Genomic DNA, 27,589 nt, shown 5'->3' on the forward strand with positions numbered 1-27,589 from the left:
ATGCACAGCTATGGGGTGGAAGAATGTGGGGGGTGGGCGATGGAGGTGTTCACTTTGAAGATTGAAATGAGGAGATTTTTTCTCTGAGAGATGTTGGTATGTGGAATTGTCATCCCCAGAAAACAATGGATGCTGTACATGGAATTTATTCAAGGGAGAGTTATACTTTTTAATCAAAATGGGAGTTATGTTTTGTAGGACTCAGACAGGAAAGTGAAGTTGAGATCACAACCAGATAAGCCATGATTTTATTGATTGGCAGAGCAGATTTTATGGGTCAAATGGCTTACTCTGACTCATGAGTTCCATGCTCCAGTATTTCAACTTGGATTTCTTTTCTGTGTGCACTATCTTTTCCTCCATTTTTAATATTTTTCTCCATTTTAAACTGTCCTCTGCTTAATTATGGCCATACCATTTTGTACAAAGTGTGCACCTTTTGAGCTCTGAACTGAATTGCTGAACACTTGACCATCCTTCCCAGGCTTTATGGCATGTGGTTAGCACTGCTGCCTCATAGCGCCAGGGACTTGGGTTTGATTTTAGCTTTGGGTAACTCTGGAGTTTGCATGTTCTCCCTATGTCTGCCTGGATTTCCTCCAGGTGATCCAGATTCCTCCCACAGTCCAAAGATGTGCAGGTAAGGTGGATTAGCCATGCTAAATTGCCCCATGGTGTCCGAGGATGTACAGGCGAAGTGGACTAGCCATGGTAAATGCGGGAATATGGGGTAGGGTCAGGGATTAGACTGAGTGGGATGCTCTTTCGAGGGTTGGTGCAGACTTGCTGGGCCAAATGTTCTCTTTCAGCACTCCTGAGATTCTAATATTCTGTGATTATGCTAGTTGACATGGCAAATGTTTCCCTCTCCTTGGATACTGTCTTTCCTCCTTTCAAAACTGCCATAATCACCTCCCTCCTTGACATCACTGTTCTTTGAAGTAATTATTCCATCTTCAGTCTTCCATTTGAAGTCCTTGAGCATTTTTGTTGCTTTTCTAGAATACTCCCAAGTGTTTGAATCTCTCAGATAATATTTGCATCTGTTTAGTACGTTGAAAATAAACCATGATCAAATTGATTATGGGGGATATCTAATCCTTCAATTGAATGAGACTGTGATCACCTAATTCTATATTGTCAATCCAATCATAGCCAGATAAAGGCTCTATCCCACTTTCACCACTGCTCCTACTTTTGGCTCCCTCCTATTTCTCAAGGGAGTTTCGGGAGGAAATTGCAGGAGGCTTTGCAGAAATATTTCTATCATCTATAAATATAGGTGAGATGCCGAATGCCTGGAGAGTGGCTAAAGTTGTGGCTTTAAGAAGGGATGTAAGAAGAAGCATAGTAACTGTAGACCTGTGAGTCTGATATCCGTGGTGGGTAAATTGTTGGAAATGATTCTGAAAGAATATGCATTTGGAGAGGTAAGAAATGATTCAGGACAGTCAGCATGGTTTTGTGCGAGGGAAATCATGTCTCACAAACTTGAGCTGTTTGTAACCAAGCAGATTGACAAGAGCAGAGCAGTGATATTGTTTACGTGGACTTTGGTAAAGGCTTTGACAAGGTTCCACATAGTAGACTAATGGGCTGAAGAATAGCAGATGAAATTTAACTTGCATGGTATTACGTTTGGTAAAACAAAGGCAGTTACAAGTAGGTCCTTGGGTAGTCTTATATAAGAGAAACCTAGGGGTTCAGGTACATAATTCTTGTAAGTTTGGATCACATTCAGGTAGGGTGGTTAAGGTGTTTATCATGGTTGTCTTTCTTGCTCGGGTCTTTGAGTATAGGAGTTGTCGCGTTATGTTGAGGTTGTACAGGACGTGGAGGAGTACCGTGCCTAGTTCTGGTCTTCCCGAGTAAGGATATTGAGCAGGTCAAGGTTCAGAAGAGATGTGCATGGATATTGCCGGAAATGGAGGGATTGAGTTATAAGGAGAGGGTGGATAGACTAGGACTTTTTTCATTCGAATGTGTGGGGTTAAGGGGTGATTGTACAGAGGTTTATAAAATAATGAGTGGTATAGATAAGATGAATGGCAGGTGTCTTTTCCCGAGATTGGAGGGTTGCAATACGAGGGGGCATATTTTTCAGGAGAGGAGAAAGATTTTAAAAAGATGAGGGGCAGCTTTTTCACAGGGACTGGTTCATATGTGGAATGAACAATCAGAGGAAGTGGTGGATGCAGATACAGTTGTAATGTTTAAAAAACATTTGGATAAATGCATGAGAAATGTTCGGAGGGATATGGGCCAAACGTAGGCAGGTGGGGCTAGTTTTGTTTGGGATTACAGTAAGCATGGAAGTTGAACTGAAGGATCTGTTTCCATGCAGTATAATTCTATGACTCTATCCGTGTGCTGTGCCTCACCAACCTGATCTCCAACATGTGCTTGAAGCAGATCGAAAGTCTTATTTGCTTCAGCTTATGCATTAAGGGTGGTAGTGAATGCAAGTGTCAGGAGTGAAAAGCTCTGAAGGTTTGCTGCAAATTTGTCACAACAGATGTTGGGGGAAGCACAAATGACTGAAGTAGTTCAAGAATGGAACATATCTGCAAAATTTGAGGCAGATTTGGAGTTTCGATGGATGTGCTCTGAAGTTCAAAGGTATTTATACTTGTTGGCTAAGTATATGCAAAATATGTTTAGGAAACCGTTGAGTGTCATGAGTGAGGATGGTGAGCTTGAAGTGGATGCTTGTCGAAGGTACAAAACTAGATTATCCACTCTGATAAATTTTTAAAATGTGCTCTTCAAACAACATTTCTGTGGATTTGGAGTCACATATAGGCCAGACAGGTAAAGAAGGCAGATTACTTACCTGAAAAGCATGTTAGTGAACCAGATACATGTTTATGGCAATCCACAATGGGTACATAGTTGCCATGAGACTAGCTATTTTTAATTCCAGATTTTGGTGAATTCATATTTTACTCATTGCCTTGGTGGGATTTCAAACCCATCTCCCCCAGAGCTTTAACCTGAGGGTTTGGATGACCAATCCAGTGATATTACCCCTCCCCTATTGCCTCTATCATGGCATGAATTAAATTATGTCGAGATAGCACTGTCAATCACTTATTCTGTGCTGGAAAGTTGTAGCACATGAAAAACATTTTGTGTTGCCATCTTGAAATGGATAACTGTCAATTTCCTTCCATTAAACATCAGATGGTTTGAATAATTATTTTCAAACCTCCCTTTGCCCCCAACCAGCGATAGGCCTTATTGCCATGCCACTAATTCCATCTTTTCCCCAGCCACTACTACCTCAACTGAGCCAGACTGCTTGCAGCATTGAGTTTTGAATTTTGCACCTCTCCACGTCTGGCCTCTTGTGCAATGTCCAGTCTTTCACCATAGTTTTGGCAGACTTGCCGTGTGCTACCCAGGGCTTCAGGTCCAAAGTTCCCTCCATAAACCTACCTGTCATTCCACCTCCTATCTTTTCTTTTAAGATCGTTCTTAAAAAGCACTTCTTTGAGCAAGTTTGTAGTCTACCTGAGTGTCTTCTCCTCAACTTCACAAGTTTAAATAATCAAACTTGAAGTGATTTGGATGATTTTCTCTACTTAAGTGAAAGTTGACGCAATTCGGGGCAAGGAAAGCACCAAGTGCTAACAACACTGAACATAATTCTGTTTCTAAATCCATTAATCCTTGTTATGAGGCACTGTATTAGTTGCGTATTAAATGTACTAAAGAGTTTTAATTCCGTACTTATCAGGCACTTCTCCATTAAACAGAAAATCCCTATTTATTGTCACTGATTATCAGAGTTCAAAACTCTGAAGTTAACAGTAACAAGGAGTAGATGTCATAGATGATAGGCATAAGTGTAGTAGATGTGCTGCTTTAAAATTAAAGTTAAGGCATATTGCTGGTTAAACTGAGTAAGTGTTCCTCGTATCTGGCATGCACTGCAACTAAGTTAGAGTGTTTGTTCAGGGTAATGGGAGTACAAATATGTGCTCAATTATTCAGTGTTAATTCTTTGCAATTTAAGTAGTCAAATTTTTCCAGAGTATCTAATGTCTGGGCCGAATCACCTCTGCACCTTGCAGCTTGAAAAGATTGATGCATTTGCTAAGGTATTAACAGTACAGTCTGGGAATGATATCAATCATCAGAGTGATGATAGAAACTAAATATGCATGTACTTAATCAATATAATTGAAGAAACATGGAAAAATAGAAAATAATTTAAAACCAAATACAGCAAGTGAAATATTAGGGTGAGACAGAGGAATTTGGTAAGCATCACACTGCTAAACCCACTTATGCCTGAAAAGACAAAGCTACTATAATGAGTTTAGTTTGTATCTGCCACACAGTCAAAGTAACCTCATGATATTTAATGCGTGCCATTGGTGGGACAGATAGCAATGCTATTGCAAAACTCAGGCAAAGCAATATAAGTTCAACAGGTTTTAGATTGGCCTGTAACAACACTTCTGTTTTTCCCAACATAGCTGTACAAGAATTATGGTGAGTACTATTAATAAATCATGACACATTTTTCTCTTCATTTGTCCTGCAAGTGGTAATACGGGTATATAGTTCAGTGGTAGTTCATCAAAGTGGCGATTTTTATGTGTAAATGTATAAGACTATTAAGGTTGCGCATAACTTGAGTAAATCAGTACTTGGTTGGGGAGGTTTGCACCATGGCGAACCAGGAATAGATGTTGTATTTAGATGCTTGCATTTGCCAGAAGGGGCAACTGGATTGCAGTCAGAAATTGGCACACATGCTGATCTATTTCTTCCCTTACTTTCTGCTCCATGAAATTGTCCAGGGATTCTGAGGCCTGCCCCTTACTACTTGACTGTGCAGAGATCATTCAACCAAACCACAGAATAGGAATTGAAGCTGGAAGTTGTGGCTTTTGTAAATTTTCTTTACTGGGTAAGCTGTAAGTGCTCAGGATGAAACTTGAGATATCAAATTTCTGTTTACAAACCTGTAACTTCAGAGACTCAAAAAAAATTCAGGTGCCCCAACAAAAGCTAGATAGGTTTGCCATAAGATGCATTGAAGTTTTGAAGTTTCCCTGGGTTTTTATTCTGACATAAACAGCTCTTCGGTTTTCTGAGCATTGTAGTGAACCATTTATCAACTTGTCATTATTGGAAAATCTTTGATGTTTTGACATCTTTCAAATATCCCAAAATTGCCTAGGTACCAGAAGCAATTTCAGCAGTTATTTTGCTTGTAACATGATGCCATCAACAGCAAATAAGGAGAGTGACTTGTGAATCTAACCTGGTAGCATTGGTTGAATTGGTCCAGTTACAAGGAAACCCCAACTCGCTGTGAATAGTTTCATAGGACTCTGCATCTTCTAACAAATAGGACCTCAGTCTGAACTCTCATTAAACCTTTTGACAATGAAACTTGCCCTCAATAGTGTCCTGAAGTTTCAGTGTAGATTGGATGTTCAAATGCTAGGGCTTTAACTTAGTACTTTGAGTCCCTTTAGTCTGCTGTCTAATTTTGTAAGTAACCAGAGAGCATTGTATTGAAATAAGAATTGTAGCATAAGTATAAAAATACACAATAAATTCAGTCTGATTTAACTTGCCAAGACCGTTGGTTTTTTTTTGTGTTGGGCCTATCTTTGTTCTTCTACTTAAGCTTATTTCTTGAGTCGAGCTCCCTTTAATAAAGTAAAAGCATACAAATAGAAAACTCTGAAAATGCACTAATGTGTACTTTTATCATCCATGTTCCCAAGAATGCACCTGAGTCAATTGTCAGTTTAATGAATGTGAATTAAAACTGTTGATTTTTTTCTTGTTGATGAGGCAAATGAGCAGAAAGCAATGGTCAGTTATTTTGTTAAAATCTGATATAAAGTCATAGCTCATTTTCTGATGGATACACAAAATTTTTTTCTCTTATACTCTCTGACCTGAAATTAGGCAAAGTAGAATTAGCAACGTCTGACAAGTTATGAGGGAAGGAAATGACGAAAACATTTCTATGATGCCTGACACTGACTTAACTCTTGATAATCTAATAAGAATCCACAAGAGCCTTGCAGGTGGCCATGATGCACCACTATTTCAGCTATTATTTCATGTGCACTTGTTATAGCCATAGTGCAGAATTTTTCCAATATTATCACAGATATATTTTAGACTGTTCAACCCGCTGTCCCATCTGCCTTCTCATGTTGAGATGAAAATGCCATCATCATAGATTCTTCTAGTGTTCTGTCCAAGTTTTCTATCTTATTCAAACTTGGTCATCTGATTCACTTGATATTTATGGAACATTCCCATGTCAAGATGAGCTGTTGCCTTTACCTACATGATGATAGCCATATTTCAAAGATAAGTCCATTGATTGTGACTAACTTTTAGACCTCCCTTAACTTCATGCAGAATAAACCTTTTCACATTTTCAATATGGTACATAAACTGGTATTTGTTGGCCGTCTGCCATAGTTGTAACACTATGTCCAAAAGTATAAATGTGCGTTGGACACTTTTAAAATGTAGGATCAATAGAAACAGGGCACTTGGACAGAGACCTCTGAATTGGCATTAGACTAGTTTTGGAATTATAAGCATGTTTATTTGTTTGCTAGATAGAGAGTTGAAAACTGCTTCAGATAATCGTAAAAATATTGAAAATACTTTTGAGTTCCCAGTATTTTCTTTGCCTTTGAAGGAAAAGAACATGTACTGCTTGTATTATTAATTTTATATTAACAACCGAATGTCGGAATACTACAAAAAATAAAAATATGGTCTGATTTTCTTTTTAACTATCTTGCTGTCAGACCATATGACATCCGATTCTTTAGTGATCTCTCAAAATATACCAAGAAACTGGATAGAAATTTTGAAGTTGAGATGTTGCCAGGTAAGTTGTCAAGTGAGGTAGTTGGCTTAGATTGTAGGAGCTTTTAATACAAGTTAAACTTAGTTGGCACTGTGAGGGTCAATTGTACAAAAAAAATTGATATCTGGCTGTTGGGATTTCCTAGTGCTGCATTCATTTCTGTGAATTTTTCTCAGGTGACTTGTTTTTTTATTAGAATCCTCAACTTTTCTTTGTGTCTTTGGACCGTAATGTTGTGTGTGCTTGACTTTACAGAATGCCATAGAGAAATGTTCATTTTGTAAATGCCACAGCATCCAAATAGGAAATTGGAATAGCTTCAGCTGTATGGGGTGATGGATGACTGGCAGAAGGATACAAGGCACAAATCAAATAGATGGATTCTAATATCATAAATCTGTACGAGTGAAGCTTCAGCAATTTTCGGAGTGATTTATAAGTTGCTGCCTTATGTTTCTCTGAGCCATAATGTCTGTTTACTAAATGTAAAGCACCTTTTAATTATTAAAGCTTTGAATTCATAACGTAGGTTTAATATTAGATCATTGAACAGTGCAAGTTGTAAGGAGTACTTCAATACATGTATAAGAATGTGAATTTGGACTAGAAGAATCCTACATTTTGTGGCTGGTGTGACATTATTAGTTTTTCTCTGGCTCAGCCCGAGGTGGTTGAATTAGGATGATAATTTGCACTTGAAAGTTCATAACTGTCTTTGCTCCACTTTTATCTTGTATGGGCAATGGGTTGGAGACTTGTAAATTAGCCTTTACAAATCATGTCAAGTAATTATTTAATGGATAACCTGTCAAAGTGGAACAAGTCTACTGACACTGATTCTTGTTTCAACTTGCTGTTTGAGGAAGCGACAGTGTCTATCTTTTTTTAAAGACTAGATTTTAGACTAGATTCCCTACAGTGTGGAAACAGGCCCTTTGGCCCAACTAGTCCACACCGATCCTCCAAAGAGTAACCCACCCAGACCCATTCTCCTTAACTAATGCACCTAACTCTACAGGCAATTTAGCATGACCAATTCACCTAACCTGCACCTCTTTGGCCTGTGGGAGGAAACCCATGCTGACACTGGGAGAATGTGCAAACTCCACACGGACAGTCGCCCGAGGTTGGAATCGAACCCGGATTCCTGGCGTTGTGAGTCAGCAGCCTTATGATATAGTTGAAAAATAAGCTTCACCTTATGGTAACGTGACTGGCTTACAGCGTTTTGGAGCTTCACAAACCTATATTCATGTGTCCTTGCCTACAATATCCCTTTTTCTTTCCCCCTATCAGCCGAGGAGGCTGTTCTAACTTCCTGTTGTGATGACGGAAATAAAGTTATTGACTTTTTTTGTTAGGTAATTCAGAATTTTATTTATCTGAGTCTATGCGTTCGTAGTACAGAAGGTTGCATGGATGTGGAGTAATTGTCCCAGGCTAGAGCAGTAACGAAGCCTTTTTAAAATATCACCTTCTGAATTATTGACAGGACGCTTTGCAATTCTTTTGGACAATTAAGTCATTTCTATCCAGATGTTGCTCCACATAATTAGGAATTTCAATTTTGCATCCAATTATGCTGTGAATTTTCCATTTCATTCCAAAATGTCATGAAACTGAGCCCGCTAAAATTGGCCCATTTCTGGTCACTTGGACCTGGACTTAAACTGAAGCCACACAGCTGGAAATTTTTCCAGTTGGTCTATTCTGTCCAGTTTTGATTGGAAGTGGAAAGTTGAAGTGAGAGTGAGGGAGAATGAGGGGGAAAGAAAAAGATAAAAATGGAAGTTGAAATGAGAGCTTGGCAGATTGATATTTTGCTTTCAAGCTAATGAAGTATCATGCCAATTCTTGAGGCTTCGTTACAGCCCTATTTTAAACTAAGTGGAGATTGATACTAACACACTACTCCCATGAAATTCTGTTCTGTTGCTAAGAGAAACATTTTCACTCTTCTTTTTTTTCTTTTCAGGGTTTCCATGGCCCTTATCCTTTTGGTCAGTCTTAAAACGGGTATTGCCATTGTCCAGCAGCCTCTGTGGGTCTTGGTGTCACTCTGCAATTTTGCAATGGCCCCATCCCCTTTGACCCAACACTGAAAAATGATGGCTGGTTGTTTCTAAACAATGTATGCATGTGTGAATGCTAAATTAAAGAGTGCTGTAATTGTTTAAAAAATGGATTTTTTAGATGACATTGTCGGAATAATTATGTAGTTAAACACAAAGCCATGTTCAAATTATTTTGCCTACTGAGCGACTGTAGTTTAAGCAAAAGATAAAAAAAAAATTATTTTGTATTTGTTTGTTCAAAGCATCTTAATTGTTGGATTTTTTCCTGTGCGAGTGGGAGTTTGTTCTGTAACCTACAGAGTACGACATGGAGAATGCATGAGTGGAGTAGGATTGGATGCAAGATGAGTATAACTCACTTTAGAATGGGAGCAGTTGATGACAGCACAATCAATTGGAGACTTTTCCATACTGTACAAATGAAGTTTATTAAATTAACACTGAAAAGTCTCTAATCAAACTTGTGTCTAATTTTAGAAATCACGTTCTCAATTACAGTGGATACCAACTCGTGGCAAACTTTCAATTTGTTGAGAATGTTTTATTCCAGACTCCAGTTGATTGCAAATATCTTATTGTGCGCTGATGGATTTTTGCTGTGTGTGGATGATCTACTAATTGGATGATTTCATGTTCACCCAAACACCCAAAAATCACATCAATTACTCATTCATTTGTTGAAACAACTGATGTCTCTTACATCTGATGTGGGTTTGTTAAATATCCAATACCATCAATGCAACTACATTGCCTAACCTGAGAAATATCTCTTCTGTTCTTACATCTATTTTTTCGTAGAAGATTTGCTTATGGTTCTGTGTATACCAAGCAAACATTTCCTGTCCTATGCTCGCAGTTTAAAAAAAAATTATCTTAGAGCTGCTAGCCTTATAATGTGCTTTTTGGAACTATTTTGCATCACTTGATTGGTTAAGCAGTGATGTTCACCTGCATATGGTGCTTTGCCTGTAACCATATTGATGCTTATTAATAATACAGAATTGGTGTAACTTTTATACCTGTTGCTGAAGATGGTTCATAGTATGTTAGATGAGGATACTGATTGTACAGTGGTTTTGGTGCACCTTCTGTCTCAAGGAGTAGTCGAGCATGTTTGTACTTTGAATTCAACGTCATTTATGTTCCTGCTTCTATCCAGACTATGAACAATACAGAATGAAAGTAAGGGCTCTCTCAAAGAGGAAAAATTAAGAAAACTGTCATAATTGTTTCTTTATGTTTGCTATAGCTGATTCCAAAACTGCTGAGACGTGGGAGCAGCTGTCTTTGCAGCAGTGATGGGGTATTTGGGAGAAATCCCGTGAGGTTGAACTTGTAAAGTAATGGATCAGCACTGAAATTTTACTGTGTAGCCAGTGGTTATTGCACTATATTAAATTGCTTGGAATTTAGTAAAACCCACATTTTCCTCCTAAAAGCCCTTCCAAAGAATAAGTAACTTAGACATTTGATGCCATGTTTCCCAAAGTTGGAAGCACAGCACAGTTTTTATAAAATGCATTTCATTCTGGAACTACCCCAAGTTGTTCACAATACTTGTAAGCACTTTTAAAATTCTTATACTTTGGTGAGATATACCATTGCATATAGAATACGGTAGATGAAAAGGATGCATTTCGGATAGGTTTGGTCTTAGGCGTAGGACAAGGGCACTTAACCATGTAGGAAGAAGTAAGATCATAAACAGCAAGCCAAGGTGAAATGGTTCTGCAACTCTAAGCATAATTACTGTTCCTAAGATACTTTTTATTTAATTTCTGTTCAGTGCTAATGTTTTCGCTTGGGCCTCATTTCCTATTTTGTGAAGTCTTCACAAAAAGAACTGCACAAAGGAGCATCAGATTGAAGGAAGCACTGGTGATATTTTCCTTATTGGTACTTCAACACTGTATCAATTGCTTTCCAAATGGTATGAATATTCTGCATCCTGAAGATGAGGGCAACTGTTAATGAAGATGTGTGCTGTAGCCAAATACTACTTGAAGACTTCTGCGTTAACCTGTTCTGTAACACTTCTAGGAAGAAAGCCATTTGAATTGTCCAAATACTAAATAAATAAATTGGTGGTGACTGAATGTTTATTTTTTAAAATTGTGATAAAATACTAAAATCAGTAGTAAGTAGTGACATGGAGGTCTGAGCCTTTGCATATTTGGAGAGACTGCTTTAAAAATTAAGATTCTGAATTATGAATTTTGAAGTGTAACAAGTGGAGCAGTATTATGTTGCACTGACTGATGAAATGCTGTATATTTCATTATCTTCATATGCTGCTCAATTTTCATACAATTGTCTTATTATCAGTTGAAGTCATGGACTTATTTCATGGCACAGCACTTAGCATGTGAGTTTCCTGTGTGAACTGAGAGTCGCAAAAGATTTGCATTTGTTTGCAGAATTGGCCATTGCACCAATCACTTTATATTTTTTTACATTTGCAGTTCAGTCTATCAAATATGAAAGTCTGTACAGACCCCAAGATGTTCTGCAAAAGAGACTCATGTATGACAACTAAGTTGAAAATTTAACCTCCCCACCTTAGTGGTCAACAGTTGAAGAAAATTGGACAATAAAGTACAAAACTGAGGATAAACTCAAGTTGTCATTAAAACTGCACAAAACCTCTAGTACTTGTTGAAAATTGTTTTAATCTGTGCATTCTTTTAACTGCTTGATATTCTTGAGTCACCATCAATCGAAAAGTATAATCAACTGATTATGTATGCATTGGTAGACTTTTGAAAATGTTTGAAAACTGATGTATGTACATGGCTGATTGCTGCACTGAACTGATCTTCACAAGAGCACTTGGAAATGGTTTAAATTAAAGAAATGCCAATTTATAACTTGTGTGAATAATTTTACATCCTGTTTAAGGTTATATACTCATATTTCAAGTATTTCTTTCCTCAGTGTTGTAAAGGTTTTAGGATTATAAAAATGTAATTTCATGCTTTAAGTAATTTTATGGTCTTATCAAGATTTCATACAGTTTAGGTGTAGAGTAGATCACATCTTTGTAATTATATTGCACAGTAAATATGTATAGAAGCTATTTAGATATGAAATCTATTTCTTGTGATCCAACTGTTGTTTCTGTGATGGACAATCTTGAGCCATACATGAATCCAGATTATGTTAGTTCTTTTATTTTATCACTTATTGATAGCATTATGATGTATTTATTATTGTGTATGTTGTAACGCAGCATTAAGAATTGGCTGTGAGATTCTCCCTATGCAAACCAAATGCACTATTGACATTTTGAAAGTCAAAATATAATATTAAATAGATTTCACACTTAATTTAAATGATCTTAATCATAGAAAATGGGAATATAAACAAAAAATGCAAGAAATTTCTAACCGCTCTGAGAAATGCATTTCAGGTCGATAACCTTTCATCAGAACTGGGAAGAATAGAAATGTAATAGATTTTAAGCAGACCAAATGGAGGTGGATGGGAAAAGAACAAACAAGGAATGTGTGATCATGTGGGATTTGGGCAACATTAAATGACTAACGGAACAGTAATGAAACAAGTAAAGAAAACAAAACGTGTTCTGATGTGGCTCAGCACTAGCAGCCCACTGTGTGAATAAATTTATCCGAAGCGCACTACTCATTGTCTTTTTTTTAACTTGATAGCCCCACTCGTTGTCACTGACTCCCTGCATTTGCTCAATCTTCTAATGGCAGAAATAGTCCTACAATCTTAAATTAATACTCCTAGTGATTTCCCATAGTATGCTATCTTAATTTGAATTGTTTTCATTACTTTATTACCTAAAGCACAACATAATTATGAATTAACTAATCTTTTGCACAAATATACCATTACATAAAAGTATAATTGAAAGTTGCATGTATTTTGAGCAAAGGAAGCTTTTACTTGGGATGCTTGGTGAGACTTTAAGAAGTAAATACAATCTCTGCTAAGGTTTGAATCTTTTTTTAAAAATATTGCCAGAATGGTGAGATGCTGATGTGATTTTCAGTATGGCAAAATTTAATGTTTCACCTTCACTTTTGTGAGTAATATTAGAAATCACTTTTTAAAAAATCTTTGTTATGTCACATCCTTGAAGTAGGTTGGACTTGAATCCAGGTCTTTTGGTCCATAGGTAGGCACACTGCCACTGCGTCACGTGAGCCCCTTGGAACCACTTGTAAACTTGACCTAATTGACTGAAGAGTAATTCCTCCAACAATATAAGCTTTCTAATAAATTATTCAGTTGGTAACTACTTTTAAACTTAATTGATTGAAGAGTAATTCCTCTGTCAATATAAGTATTCTAATATATTATTCAACTGGTTAGAAGATCTTTGTGGTCAGAATTTGCCAGTAAGCATCGTTAAAGTAGGAATTTCACAAAATATACAGGACGAAGATACTGTCCAGTCCAGAGAGCTAATTCAAAATAATTTATTGTGAATGCTATGTTAGAAACATCAATTGTGCAAAATTAAAATCTCATCATTGGACCCAAGGAATTAACTCTAACCAGTGACCTGAACAGGCAGCATGATGGTGTCATTCTTTCCTCGTAAACTAATTTGAAACTGTGAAATTTATTCTAATTTTTAACCTTTGATTCCCACAGGGTAATTATGTTGCCTTCTAGTTCTTTGAGTTTAACTTTCACTAAACATAATTCTAGATTTTTTTCATGAAAATGAGAACCAGCTGATAAAGTTTGGGAGCTGCAAGTGAGACGTTGAGCGCATGCAGCTCTGGAACTGCAGAGTTTACCCCGGCCTTTATCATATCATCTACCTGCTGTAAGAAGCAAGTAACCAATTTCTAAATCTCCAAGGGTGATAATTTTGATACAGTTTTTGGAATAAATGTATGAATAAAGCAGGCTGAATAGCCCTCAGATTTGACCTCTTGTGAAGGAACCGAGCATCCATTTCACAATCCGTGTTCTTTCCGCTACCCTTGTACCAAGGATCTTAGAATTGGAAAGAAGTAGCTGGACTTTCACGGTGTGAATTTTCTTGGAAAGAGCTCCTAATTATGTGTTAAATGTGCTGCAGTAGGACTTTTAATATCCATGCTTCAATTACTTTGCAAGGATTGGAAGCATTTGTGGACAGAAAAATTTTAATGTTTCAGTTTGATGAAAGGTCATCAACTTTGCATTCATATTTTGAACCTGTGTCTTGTTCATCTGTATTCTCAGCGTTTAATGTGACTCAATTTTTGTCCTTGATAGATGAAAGCAGTGGGGTTTGGAATTTGTAGCTTGTCTTTATTATTTGGATTCCAAATCTTACAAAACCAACTTTAGTCAAAAGATCTGCTTTCTTCCCCCAACTGCTTTCCCAGGCCGAACAGTTTCTGCTGGGTGGAATTCGCTGAAGCATAGCCTGTACCAGTAGTGGAGTTCTCAATCTAGTGACTGAATCTGCTTGATCCAATTATAGTTTAAAATATTGTTTACATTTGCAGCTTGGCAGTGTTATCAACTAATTTACTTGACTATCACTGAAGTGAGCACTGCATTATAATCTAATATCCACAACTCTGTAGATATCCCCAGTATTTCCTTTCTAACAATCTGTCTGCGCATTGTTAGTTTCTTAGAGTTGCTACTCTATATTTTTCACACCATAGATGATGAATGGAAGAAGAGAAAATAAGCCAGGTAAGAACATGCTTTTGAATTTTTCCTCAAGACTGAAGAGTTCAGGTAAGATCAATTGGAGCAGAATTTAATGGAGAATGAAGAAGAAGAATTGGGTATTTTTGTTTCAATAATGTTAAGCTATAGTGCTCAATTCTTCTCTGATTGGAACAATCCATGATAAAGACTTCATAGACTTTTAGACTTCAGTTTCTGGATTGTGCTTTTGGGATTGTTAATATATCAACATTAAAATGAATCCTTCAATACTTTCTGTAAGCCTCCCTGCACTAATTTTGCTTTACAAGAAATTTATAATACTTTAGTCAATATTGAATTTAATTTAATTGACCAATTGTCAAACTTGATCTAAATTCTTCAAATTATAAATGTTTTGAGCCCTATTGCTCTTAATGACTTTTTTCTTTGCAAACTTACTAAGATTAAACTTGTACTTTTCCTCTTCCACTTAGGCACGTGAGTATGAGACTAAGTGATGCCTTGTAGTATTTGGCTGTTGGACTTTGACTGCTCTAACACAACTTTTTTTATATAGTATTCCATTTCCTGCTATTTCAGTCTAATTTCTTTTTGATCATCCACCATATTCTGTCCTGTATTGCCACATGGGTTGGACTTTTCCAGATGCTTTCTAAGATTCAAACACATTGCATCCCAAGCACTTTCATTGTTGAGTTTGTAAATTCATGAAAGAAGTTAAGGTTTTAGTATAACCAGAGACCAGGTTGTTTTGCAGTGCTTAGATCTTTAATTTTGATTGTTTGTTTGTCATATGATCATCTGTACACTTCAGGGCTGTCTCCCATTAAAAACGTTGGAAAGTCATAGAGATGTACAGCATGGAAGCAGACTCTTCGGTCCAACTTATTCATGCCAACTAAATATCCTAAACTAATCTAGTCCCGTTTGCCAGCATTTGGTCCATATCTCTCTAAATCCGTCCTATTCATATACCCATCCAGATGCCTTTTAAATGTTGTAATTGTACCAGCCTCTACCACTTCCTCTGGCAGCTTGTTCCATTCATGCACCACCCTCTCTGTGAAAACCTTGCCCCTTAGATCCCTTTTAAATTTTTCTCCTCTCACCGTAAGTCTATGCTGCCTACCTTTTGATTCCCCTTTCCTGGGGAAAGACTTCAGCTGTTCACCCTAACTATGCCTCTCATGATTTTATAAACCTCTAAGGTAAACCCTCAGTCTCCACTCCAGGGGAAATAGCCCAACCTATTCAGCCTCTCCCTATAGCATAAACCCTCCAACCCTGGCATTATCCTTGTAAATCTTTACTGAATCCTTTCAAGTTTCGCAACATCTTTCCTATAGCTGGGAGACCAGAACTGAATACAATATTCCAAAAGTGGCCTAACCAGTGTTTGTTCAACCACAACATGACCTCTCAACTCCTATACTCAATGCACTGATCAATGATGGCATACACTGACTCTTAATGTTTTTCGCTAGGTGTTGCCAAGTTTTGCCAAGTGTTTTTCGAGGTTTGCACATTGTGATGTTTGGAGACATCTAGCACCTTATTTTATAAAACCTGCCTGATTTATTATCTGTCCCACCCTTTGGTACGCCTCTCTCACATTCTAACACCATTATACCATATGCCATTTCCAAAACAATGCACCATTCCTGGCTATCTCAAATTTACCAACATTTATGGTGCAGCACCATCTTTAAAAAGATATCGTGCACCCACACAAGAGCTGTCAGTCTAGAGCTGCCCTGCATTGTTCCTGACTTTGGCCCTGGACGTGGCAGGCAATTGCCAGGAAAATAGCCTTTTTCTGGGCAGAAGAGAAAGTGAGGTCTGCAGATGCTGGAGATCAGAGATGGAAATGTGTTGCTGGAGAAGCGCAGCAGGTCAGGCAGCATCTAGGGAACAGGAGAATCGACGTTTCTGGCATTCCTGAAGAAGGGCTAATGCCCGAAACGTCGATTCTCCTTTTTCTGGGCAGAGACATGGAGATGCTGCTGCTAGGGATGGAGTGATGCAGACGCAGGAGGTCCTTTCTCCCAGGCCAACAGTGGACAGCATTCTACTGGAACCGTGCCCACCTGGTTACCATCCAGGCCAGTGCAGTCTCAACCATCTGAAGGAATGCACAGAATGTAGGAAGAAGATCAATGACCTCCTCCACTTTGCCAGTGAAAGTGCCACCATCTTCTGATTGATACTTCACACTCACTTTAGCTCTGCTGCTGTACCCATTTCCTGCAATATCATCCTCACACACTCATGCTCACTAACCCTGAATCTCTTCTGCACAGCCTACTCACCCACTCAGGACATTCCACACATGCACCAAAAGTAACAGTGTGCTACCCACCTTTCTCTCCTTCATGTGCTGTATGCAGAGTTTCCTGACTGTGACCACCCTGAGCAGCTGACTGATCATGCCCAAGCCCCTTTGCTGATTTTGTTTTTTTTTTGCAGTTGGTTACTATAGTGATCAGATTAGAGTGGTGTTGGAAAAGCACAGCAGGTCAGGCAGCATCCTGCTCCTCGGATGCTGCCTGACCTGCTGTTCTTTTCCAGTACCACTCTAATCTAGATTCTGGTTTCCAGCATCTGCAGTCCTTGTTTTTACCTACTATAGTGATTAGTCACTGAAACAGATTCACATGAGTCTGCAGATATTCTTTAACATCTAAGCATTTTATTAAACAAAAAGAGAAAAAAAACTCTGAATACAAGTAACAAAGCCAAGTTTCAAACTGCTCCTCAACACTATTTTGCTGTTAGTCAATTCCAGTGAAATTTCACTTAGATTACTCCTCAGGCTGTGGACACAAACATTTCACAATACCTTTCACGAAGTTCTTCATGAGAAAGCACACAAACTGACTGATCATGTGACACCGACACAGAGTCCAGTCCTCGTACACCTAATGCTGATGGTAAGAATCCCATAACAGCGAACAGGAGTTCACTTGAAAAAAAGTTGGCAATTCACAAATCACATTTTCGACAAATCACAATTAATAAACCCACGTTATAGGAGAACTACTTGTATATATTGCATTTATGCCTAGAGGATGAGGAAGACTATATCGAAAGGTCAGTAATCTTCCTTAACAAGTTTTATTGGTACTGATTTAATATGAATTAATAAGTTAGCTCATAGTAAACAATTTAGCATCTAGTGTTTTTGTACTTTGGTCAAAACTACTTATCTATTTTCCAAGATATTTAAAATAAATGATACACTTTTGGTATCCTGGGAGAATTTTGGTGCTAAAAGGAAAAAGAAGTTGTTAAAATTACAGATCTCTTGAAATTATCAGAGTCTCTTTTCTGTTTACTTTTACCTTACACAATTTGTAAGCCTTTGATCCCTGGGTATCCAAGGAAGTAGAAATTTCTATTAGAAAGAAATAGTGCACTTACGACAGGAGTAAGGCATTAAATATAGAAATATGGAAATGAAGAGGAGCTGGCCATTCAGCTACTCAAGCATGCTCCAATATTTGTAATGATCATGGCTGTTCATCAAGCTAAATAGTATCATCATGTCCCCCTCAAAACAAAAGGCCTGACCCCTTTATCACAGGTCTTTATGTACCGCCTTTTTGAAAACACAAAATGTTTTGGCCTCGATCACTTTCTGAGAGAGTGAATTCCACAGGCTCACCATTCTCTGATGAAGAATTTTCTCCTTACCTCAGTCCTATAAGATTTTCCCCTTATCCTTAAACTATGAACCTTTGAACAATCCTTTGAACAACCATCTTGCATGTAAGCTGTGTAGTTGTCTTAGAATTTTATAAGTTTCTATGAGAATTCTAACTGTGAACCACCCCCACCACCACCACTGCTCTGCTTATTATTATAAAACTGACTCAATCTCTCCTGTTACGTCAGACCTGCCATCCCAGGAATCAATTTGGTAAAGTTTCGATGCACTCTCTATAGCAAGAACATCCTTCCCCAGACAAGGAGATAAACACTGCATAAACCAGTGTCCTGTATAAATGAAGCAAGTCATGCCTGTTCAGGTCCTCAAATCATCTACTATGCAGGCCAACATAGATTGCCTTCTTTACTGCCTGCACTTAACTTCAGTAACGAGTGCATGAGGGCACCCAGGTTTTGCTGAACATTTCCCTTTAATTTATAGCCATTCAATTAATTATCTGCCTTCATATTTTTGCTATCAAAGTGCATAATGTCATTTAGCAACATTATACTCCATCTGCCATGCATTTGTTCACTCACTCAGCCTGTCACAGTCACAATACAATATCCTTGCATCCTCCTCACCACCCACCCTTCCATCCAGCTTTGCCAGAAGACTGGAGAATTGCAAAAATTATGGCCTTCAAGAAAAATAGTAAAGATAATCCCAGCAATTACAGACCAATTAGTGTAACTTTGGTGATGGGGAAACTTATGGAAACAATTATTCAGGAAAAAATTAGTAGTCACATGGAAAAAGGTGGGTTGATGAAGAAAACAAACTTGAACCTTTTTGAAGAGGTAACAGAAAGGGTTGATGAGATAACATTATTGATGCAGTATGCATGAACCTCCAGGCGTTTGATAGAGTCCTACTCCACACTGAGAAAAGTTAAAGGTCATGGCATAAAAGGACAGTAGCAATGTGGATATGAAATTGGCTGAGTGATAGGAAAGAAATAGTCAATAGATATTTTTTGGGCTGGAAGAAAGTTTGTTGTGAAGTTCCTCAGCAGTTGGCATAGGCCTTTTTCTTTTCCTGATGTATTATAATGATCTAGATCTTAGTGTATAGGGGACAATTTCAAAGTGAGCTGATAGATGGTAGATGAGGTTCAGTGTAGAAAAGTGAGGTGATGTGCTTTGGTCAGACGTATGTTGAAAGACAGTACAAAATAAGGGGTACATTTCTAAAGTATGTCCAGGAGTTGAGAGACCCTGATGTGAATGTGCACAGACCATTGGAGGTGGCAAGGCAGGTGGAGGGAGCAGTCAAAACATAGTGTTCATGGCTTTATTAATGGGTTATAGAGTACAAGGGTCTAGGATGTGATGTTGAACTTTTACAAGGTGCGTATTGGACATCAGCTGGAGTATTCTGTACAGTTGTGTGCACTGCATAATAGGAAAGGTGGGAATGTATTGGAGAGAATGTAAAAGGGATTTACAAGAAGAACTTGGGACTGTTCTTGGAGAGAAGAAGGCTGAGGGACGATTTGATAGAGTTTTTCAAAATGGAGCAGGCTGGGCGGAGAAGGTGAAACTGTTCCCACTCATGAAAGGAAGACAAGGGAGGTTATAGATTTGAAACGATGTGCAAATTAAGCAAGGGTGATGTGAAAGTGTTTTCTCACAGCGAGGAGTTAGGAAATGGAATGCAGTGCCTAGAGGCAGGTTCAGTTGAGCCATTCAAGAGGACTTTGGATGATTATTTGAATAGAAATGGTGTGCAGTGATATGGGGAAAAAGGCAGGAGATTGGCGCAGGTGGACAACCCTTTATCCAAAATCCTGAAATCCAAAAAGCTCCAAAATTGGAAGGGTTTTTTTGCGAAGTTTTTATCTCATTAACAAGGTTGTTTGGCATGCAAGCAGTTAACCCAACTCCACACCCACTCGATGCGTGTCACTCAGATGTGACATGGGGGGGGGGGGGGGGCAGCACTGGCTGACCTCAATTCTTTCCCACGGCCCGATACTCACAATAAGTCTGCTGTTAATTTTTTTTAAAATTTCACTGTTGAACTCTCCCTTATTCCGAAATTCGAAAAATTCCGAAAACCAACTGGTCCCAAGCTTTTCAGATAAAGCATTGTGTATCTGTACTAGCTAATAGAACTGGTGCAAGTGCATTGGGCCAAATGACCTCTTTCTGCCCATTACAATTCTGAGACTCTGTAAATCTACACTTTCCTCTCGGTAGCTTCAACGTTCTTCTGTTGTGTAAGACATACCTTACTACAGTTTTACATAAGCTTTGCATATGTTCATACCTTAAACTTTATTTTATGCTTCATGCAAACAATATTTAGTTAGCTCTTAAATGACATTGATGACATTGTTTACTTGAAGGGCTCCTTTTAAAGGTTGTGAACCTGAGCTGCCTCATCCTTGTCATATTTCACATCACCCAACCATCCCTGAAAGTATAATCATTTTTATTTTTATAGTCCGTCTATTGAATAGATCATTGAAAAAAAAATAGCATGGACCAGCATCATCTAACTCATAACTGACTCAACTTTTAGCAGGAAGTATCTAGCTATTGTGATTTACTGCACAAAGTTTACGTATACAGTATGTCTCCGCAAAGCATTGATTTTGATACAGTGAAAAGTGTTTTGCATACTAAAGAGGCAGATCATGTCATAGAAGATACATCAGGGTAGCAGAACAGAGTGCAGAATACAGTGTTACATCTGCAGATGTGCACAGAGAGAGATCAGAATTAACATTTGAGTGGTCTAATCAAAAGTCAAATAACACCGGGAAGAAGTTCTTGAAACTGTTCATACGTGTATTCAAACTTTTATATGTTGTGCCTGACAGAAGAGGGTGGAAGAAAGTATAACAGGTGAGAGGGGTCTCTCATTATGTTGCTTGCTTTCTCAAGGCAGTGGGAACTATAGATTGAGTCAATGGATGGAAGGCTGTTTTGGGTGATGGACTGGGCTGTGTTCACGACTCTAGTTTCTTGCGGTCTTGGGAAGAGCAGTTGCCATACCAAGCAGTGATGCATCCAGATTAGGATGCTTTCTACAGTGCATCTACAAAAGTTGGTAAGAGTCCTTGAGGACATACTGAATTTCCTGTATTGGGTCTTGTCATTGTTTGAGATCCAACCTACAATCTTGGTGTTGTCAGAAAACTTGTAAATGGATTTGAGGCAGAAATAGGCCCCACAGTTGTTAGTGTGTACAGGATGTGGTTGGGGACCAACTATGCAGCCTAGTGGGACACCACTGTGATTTGGGTGGACCAGGAGGTGTTGTCTATCCTTACTGGTTTAATGTACAGTGCTTTCTTTCATACAATATTTTTCTTCCCAAGTAAAATGAAGGTCATTAAATATAGGTGTGCACAATTGCCAAGAAGATATTTATAACAAGTTTTGCCTATTTATCAATTAAGTTATACTTTCAAAAAGCATTTTCCTGTCTCTTTTTTTTCCTTAAAACTTTTGAATCTTCTTGTCCATAGGACTCTTATGAAATACTTTGTTCTTCTAACTGTGGATTTGGGTTAAGATATGAAAATAAGCAAAATCTACAAAGCTTGGGTGATATCCTGGATTGAAGAGTTTGTGCTCGAAACATGACTGCTGCACCTCTGATGCTGCTTGACCAGCTGTGCTTTTCCAGCACCACACTTTGATTCTGATCTCCAGCATCTGCAGTCCTCACTTTCTTCAAATATCTCCTAACAGTGACAACTAGAGTTTGATTTGCTCAATTCCAATTGTATTTATATTGCTGTTATGGGACATTGTGACTAAATTAAGAGTTTAATGAATGATATTTAGTCTAATATTCCATCAAGTTCTGTTATGTCTGTTTTCTTTATATCAAAAAAAATGAAAATAACAAATCATTTTGCTATGGAACAGTATGACCTTCGCCTTGAATTTTCAAAGGTCGCAGGGATGCCTTAAAAATAACTTAAATTTTCATTCTTTTGGGTTGAATTGCTCTCTTGAAATTAAAATTTTCTTCAATATCTCTGTCAGGTATTATGAAATTTTACTAGATTCATAACATTAATTCCTTCTGTCTTTTAGGAATTTGGCTTTGAGTTAAGACATCATAATGCAGTTTCCAAGTATTCAAGACAGAACAATTGTGTTTAAATCTATGGCATTTGATATTGAACAAAGCAAGAAACGTTTGGCCAAAATCAGGCTAACCCTACACAACAGGAGCCAAGGAATTTAATACATGACTTATTAACTGTAAAGTGATTGTAATGTTTAGATGCTTTATGGTCCTTCAATTAAATTTTTCCTCCCACAGCCCAAACCAAAGTAAGGAAGTGCCCTGTATTGGTGTAAGAGAAAGTAAGCTGCTATTTTGAGTAAACTTAAAATTCTGTTTTGTCAGTGTATAGGAATAGACTTATTAAATGAACCATACAGCACTGGAAACAAAGTTGCTTGGACAGTAACTAAAATATATTTGGTGCTTGACTCTAATTAAAAATCCTGAAGTTGTCCTTTCTCAGTGTAGTTTTTCAATTTCATCTTAATTCTAGTAATATTAAAGACACTAAGTGAAGCCTTTGTAAATAAAATCAAAGTGAGGCACATAATATTTTTATCCACGTGATATAATTCAAGTTATACAAAATGTAGATTGGTATACATCTGGATATATTAATAGTAATGAGGCCTCTGGCCATTGTCTTGGATGATTACTATTAAAACATGATCACAAAATACCTGGTGGAACTATCATTCACAGTAACTTCTGAGTTACTGAAATTTCTTCCCCACCTACCCTCATGAGGTGAAGCAAATGTTATTTTCCATCATGCTAAAAATTGTTGGCATGATGCGCATAGCTTTTATTCTCCTACCCAGACAGTTCCATCACCAAGTATTGCCAGATTACATGTAGATGCAGGACTGAGCTCCTGGTCTAAGTTTTAACCTCTAAGGGTGACTCCATGAAACCAATGTGGTATTGTCATTTGCTGCATTATATGGTTCATTAGGATTTTATTGCAAATTTTTGTATGATCATGGGTAGTGGCATTCCATAAACTTTAATCTGAATTCGAACTGCTAATTGACTTTACCTACAATTGAGGGTTTCACATTAAAGAAGAAGCTCTGTCATCTGTTGACTCAATTTGAAACTCCAGGAATTCAAGATTTTGCTCTTATTTTACCACTATCCCTTAACCTAGGTAGTTAAAGAGCATTTGGCATAAATTGGAAGCTTGAGTGTTTTAGTGGTGGTTTAAACTGGGTGTAGATGTGATCATTTTTTGTGATTTGACAACTGCAAGCTTTACAAGTGTTCTTTTTAAAAAGGTTTGTAATATTAGATTACTTAGTGTGGAAACAGGCCCTTCGGCCCAACAAGTCCACACCACCCCGCCGAAGCGCAACCCACCCATTCCCCTACATTTACCCTTTACCTAACACTACGAGCAATTTAGCATGGCCAATTCACCTGACCTGCACATCTTTGGACTGTGGGAGGAAACCGGAGCACCCGGAGGAAACCCACGCAGACACGGGGAGAACGTGCAAACTCCACAGTCAGTCGCCTGAGGCGGGAATTGAACCCGGGTCTCTAGCGCTGTGAGGCAGTAGTGCTAACCACTGTGCCACCGTGCCGTGCAGCATTACCAAGCACAGACAGATTGTCTTATGAGAAGTGGTTGAGTTAGTTGGGGGCTGTAACGATTGGAATTTAGAACAATGAGTCAACCTTATTGAAACATACAAGACTTGACAGTAGAAATGGAAGTGTTCTGCTTTTATGGGACAGTCTCAGGCAGAGGGCTAATCTCAGGATAAAAGACACATTTAAGATAGAGATGAGGAATTTCTTCTCTCAGAAGGTAGTGAATCTTTGGAATTATTTACAGCAAATGGCTGTTGAGGCTGGGTTGCTAAGTATATTCATGACTGAGACGGACAGTTTTTTTTTATCAGTAAGGGAATCAAGGATGATGGGAAAGGCAGGAAAGTGGAGTTGAAGATTGTCAGATCACCCATGATATCATTTAAATGGTGGAACAGGCCTATGGACTGAATGGTCTTTTACTGTCATGTTTAAATCTGGTGTGCATCACACCAGATCATTATAGGTCAGCTAATTTGTAGAATAAATGGGCCAAGAATGAACAGTTAGTGCGTGGTTTACTTAATTAATCTTTATTTGGCTGACTGCTACTTTTTCATGGCAGCTGTTCATAGAGCCTACGTGATACTGGCTCTTGATCAAATTGACCACTGCCACTGGGAGATTATGGTGCCAGGTCTGAGTACTGGAGCTGATGGATATTGATGCTGAATTTACCGTGAGTCAGAAGCCTACTCTTTAAAAATCTGCTACAGCAGGGATTTGGAGCAATGGGTTTGAGAATCCCTGTCTGTTACATATGATAAGTTCCATCTTACAACTCTTGAGTAAAAATGTTACCCCTGAATTCCTTACAGGATTTATTGGTGACTGTCTTAAGGTGAGGTCATTAGGGACCATATGTACAAGTGCAAGCATACCCAAGTCTATCCTGTTAAAGCCTCCATAATTTCCAAGATATCACCTCTCAAATTTCTTTTTTTTTCTAGAGAAAAGTGTTCCAGATTGTTCAATATTTAAAGATCATTATCACTTCACAGTCCAGGTGTCACCATTGTAAACTTATTTTGTACCTACGTCAGTGCTCTACATCCTTACTGTAAACATGGTGATCAGAGCGAAGCAAAATGTGGTCTAGCCAGTTTACTTAACTTTTGATAATCTGCGCTTGGTTGGAAAGGAAATTTATTGTATTTATCCATCTCCTGTTTTGGATGTCATTGTGTCCACCAACCATCCCATTGGTTATATATTTGAATTTAATAATCAGCGCTTGTGATAATCAAGGGATATTTCAGAAATATATTACGTCTGTTCTCCTTGTGGAAAAGGCTACTATCAATTTGTACCGGGTCAGGCAGTTTAAGAAGGCATCTGATGTGTGTTGTCTGACCTCGGCTGCAGCAGTAAGTGTTCAAAACTTGCTTCAACAGGACAAGTCTTGGAAATGAAAACAAATAAATATATAGCTATTTCTGATAGGATAGGTTCACATTAAGCAATGTCACATGGAAAGTATGCCATGAAAAGGCTGTTGACATTTGCAGAATTATGAAATGGAATGGGTTACTGTATTCAGGACAGTGTGCCAAAACAGAGGAACATTTTGTTTCTGGGTGATTGGGAGGGTGGGAGAGGAGTTGGTGAGGTTGCAGAAGCTTCTGTTGATTGGATACCATTTCCTATTGTACAATTTCAGTGTCATAACTGTAGTTAAAAATCTCTCAACACCAGCCCAGCTACCTGATGAAGGAGCATCACCCCAAAAGCTAGTGCTCCTATAACCTGGTGTTGCGTGATTTTTAACTTTGCCCACCCCAGTCTAACACCAGCACCTCCACATCATGGCTGCCATTATAACTGTAGAGTAACATATTTGCCTTGGAGTCAGAAAGTTTTGAATTGAAGATGTAATTCAGAGATTTCAAAGCAAAAACCTAGGTGGTTGGCAATGCCAAAGAAGTTCTGCACTACTGAAGGTCTCATCTGCTTTCAAAGGTGAGTGTAAAAGATCCTGTGACAATATTTTTTGAAAAGAATGGGGACATTATCCTTGATGGTTGGCCAATATTTATCCATCAGTCAAAATCCTGTAAACAAATGATCTGGTTGTTATAATGCTATTGTGGGATCTTGCTAAGTTGAGATTGGTTATCATGTTTTCTACATTACAACAGTGACTGCACTTGCAAAGGTTAGCTGGAATATATTTTGGAATATTCTGAAGCTGTGAAAAGTGCTCTGAATCGGAGAGTATTTTTGAGATCTTGTTGGAGAGGGGCAGGATACATTATTAGAACTGCAACATTTAAGAGCAAAGATTTTGCAGCAAGATTTAAAGTAAACCTGAGTGGCTCAGTCTTTTAAAATACAAGACTGGATAATGTTTTTCAGATGCATTATATTTCTGTCTCCAGGGCTGAATGGCCTCCATCAAACCCTGTCATGACAGCACTTCTTAAAATGGAAGCAAACTTCTGCATAAGTGGTTTCCGTGCAGATAAAGAAAATTTAACCTGCGATTGCAGATTTTAAATAGAAAAGCTGTACATAAAATAGCATCTGTTAACTGAAGAAGCTTTTTTTTAGTCTGTAACTCCTATTTAAGTTCTGCTTCCAAATAAAAGAGGGGATATTTGTCCTGGCAACATATTTGATGTCAGCATCAAATGTTTCCAGCATTGGATACCTGCCTATAAAGTTTCCTCTACTCAATGCATCAGCGAGAAGGTGCAAACCCGCATTATTGTAAATATGACAGTGTGGTTGTTAGGTAAGATTGCCAATTCAGTAACATGAGCCAGTATTTATGAGCAACTATGTCAGGCTCATTAAATGAAAGATCTTCACAGTTGAGAACATCAACTTCCATCTCAAAATACTTGGTTGAGTTTTGATCCTAGTCCCAGATATTAAGGTCTGTTTATCATTTGCAACATCAAGTTAGTTTGATAATTTCCACAAGTTATTTTTAATTTTTGAGCACTTAATATGCACTTAGGTTTTGGCTAAAATTATGTCAACATGCCCAAGATAATAAAAAAAACAGGAGCCTAAAGAACTGCGGATGCTGTAAAACAAATTGTCGGAAGAATAATGTATTGGGTCAAGAACAATTTTGAAGAAGGGTCACTTGATCCGAAACATTAACTCTGATTTCTCTCCACAAATGCTGCCAGATCTACTGAGCTTTACCAGCAATTTCTGGTTTTGTTCATAAGAAATGGGTGCAGGAAGTGGGCATCTTGGGCCAGCATTACAATTATTGTTGATCAGAATTTGTAAACTTGCGCTTAAATTTATTCAATTACACAGCCTTCACTTTCGGTTTAAGGAAATTCTAAGGCTAACAACCCTCTGAGGCACAATCTCCCATCTCCATCTAAAATGGGAGACTTCATAGTTTTAAACTATGCCCCTTTGTAGGTTCCCATGAGGAGAAAAGTTTTGTTAATATCTATCCTGCCAAGTCCCTCAGATTTTGCATGTTTCAATAAGATCATCTGAGTGTTAATGTCAGTCATTGCACCAACTAACAAAGCTAATCAACCCATGTTCCAAATGCTTTCTCCAAACTGCTACAGACACAATTTCTAATCAATCTGTTCTGACATGTTGGGGCATATTATTTATATCTATGGAACAGATATTGAATCCCAGTGATAGAAACACTTACCACTGTAGCACAAGAGCAAGTAT

At 38.0% G+C, this 27,589-nt stretch overlaps 1 protein-coding gene across 7 annotated transcripts in view; it reads left to right on the top strand.

Annotated features, from left to right (window-relative positions):
- Nucleotides 1-27,589, top strand: part of ilrun (inflammation and lipid regulator with UBA-like and NBR1-like domains) — a 77,242-nt gene that overhangs the window by 43,343 nt on the left and 6,310 nt on the right. For 2 of the 7 annotated variants that reach the window (XM_043716942.2, XM_043716927.2), the window contains 2 exons: nt 2,516-2,619; nt 8,841-9,390. The exons of 1 other annotated variant lie outside the window; for it this stretch is intronic. In XM_043716942.2, the coding sequence (XP_043572877.1) occupies nt 2,516-2,619; nt 8,841-8,967 (231 nt within the window). In that variant the 3' untranslated portion in view covers nt 8,968-9,390. 4 more of the 7 variants (XM_087973657.1, XM_043716941.2, XM_043716934.2 and 1 more) reach the window with 4 other exon arrangements.

The sequence above is a fragment of the Chiloscyllium plagiosum genome, unplaced genomic scaffold (assembly GCF_037043375.1).
Source record: "Chiloscyllium plagiosum isolate Xiang-an unplaced genomic scaffold, Cpla_swu_hap1 HiC_scaffold_26, whole genome shotgun sequence".
In the NCBI taxonomy this organism is placed as follows: Eukaryota; Metazoa; Chordata; class Chondrichthyes; order Orectolobiformes; family Hemiscylliidae; genus Chiloscyllium; species Chiloscyllium plagiosum.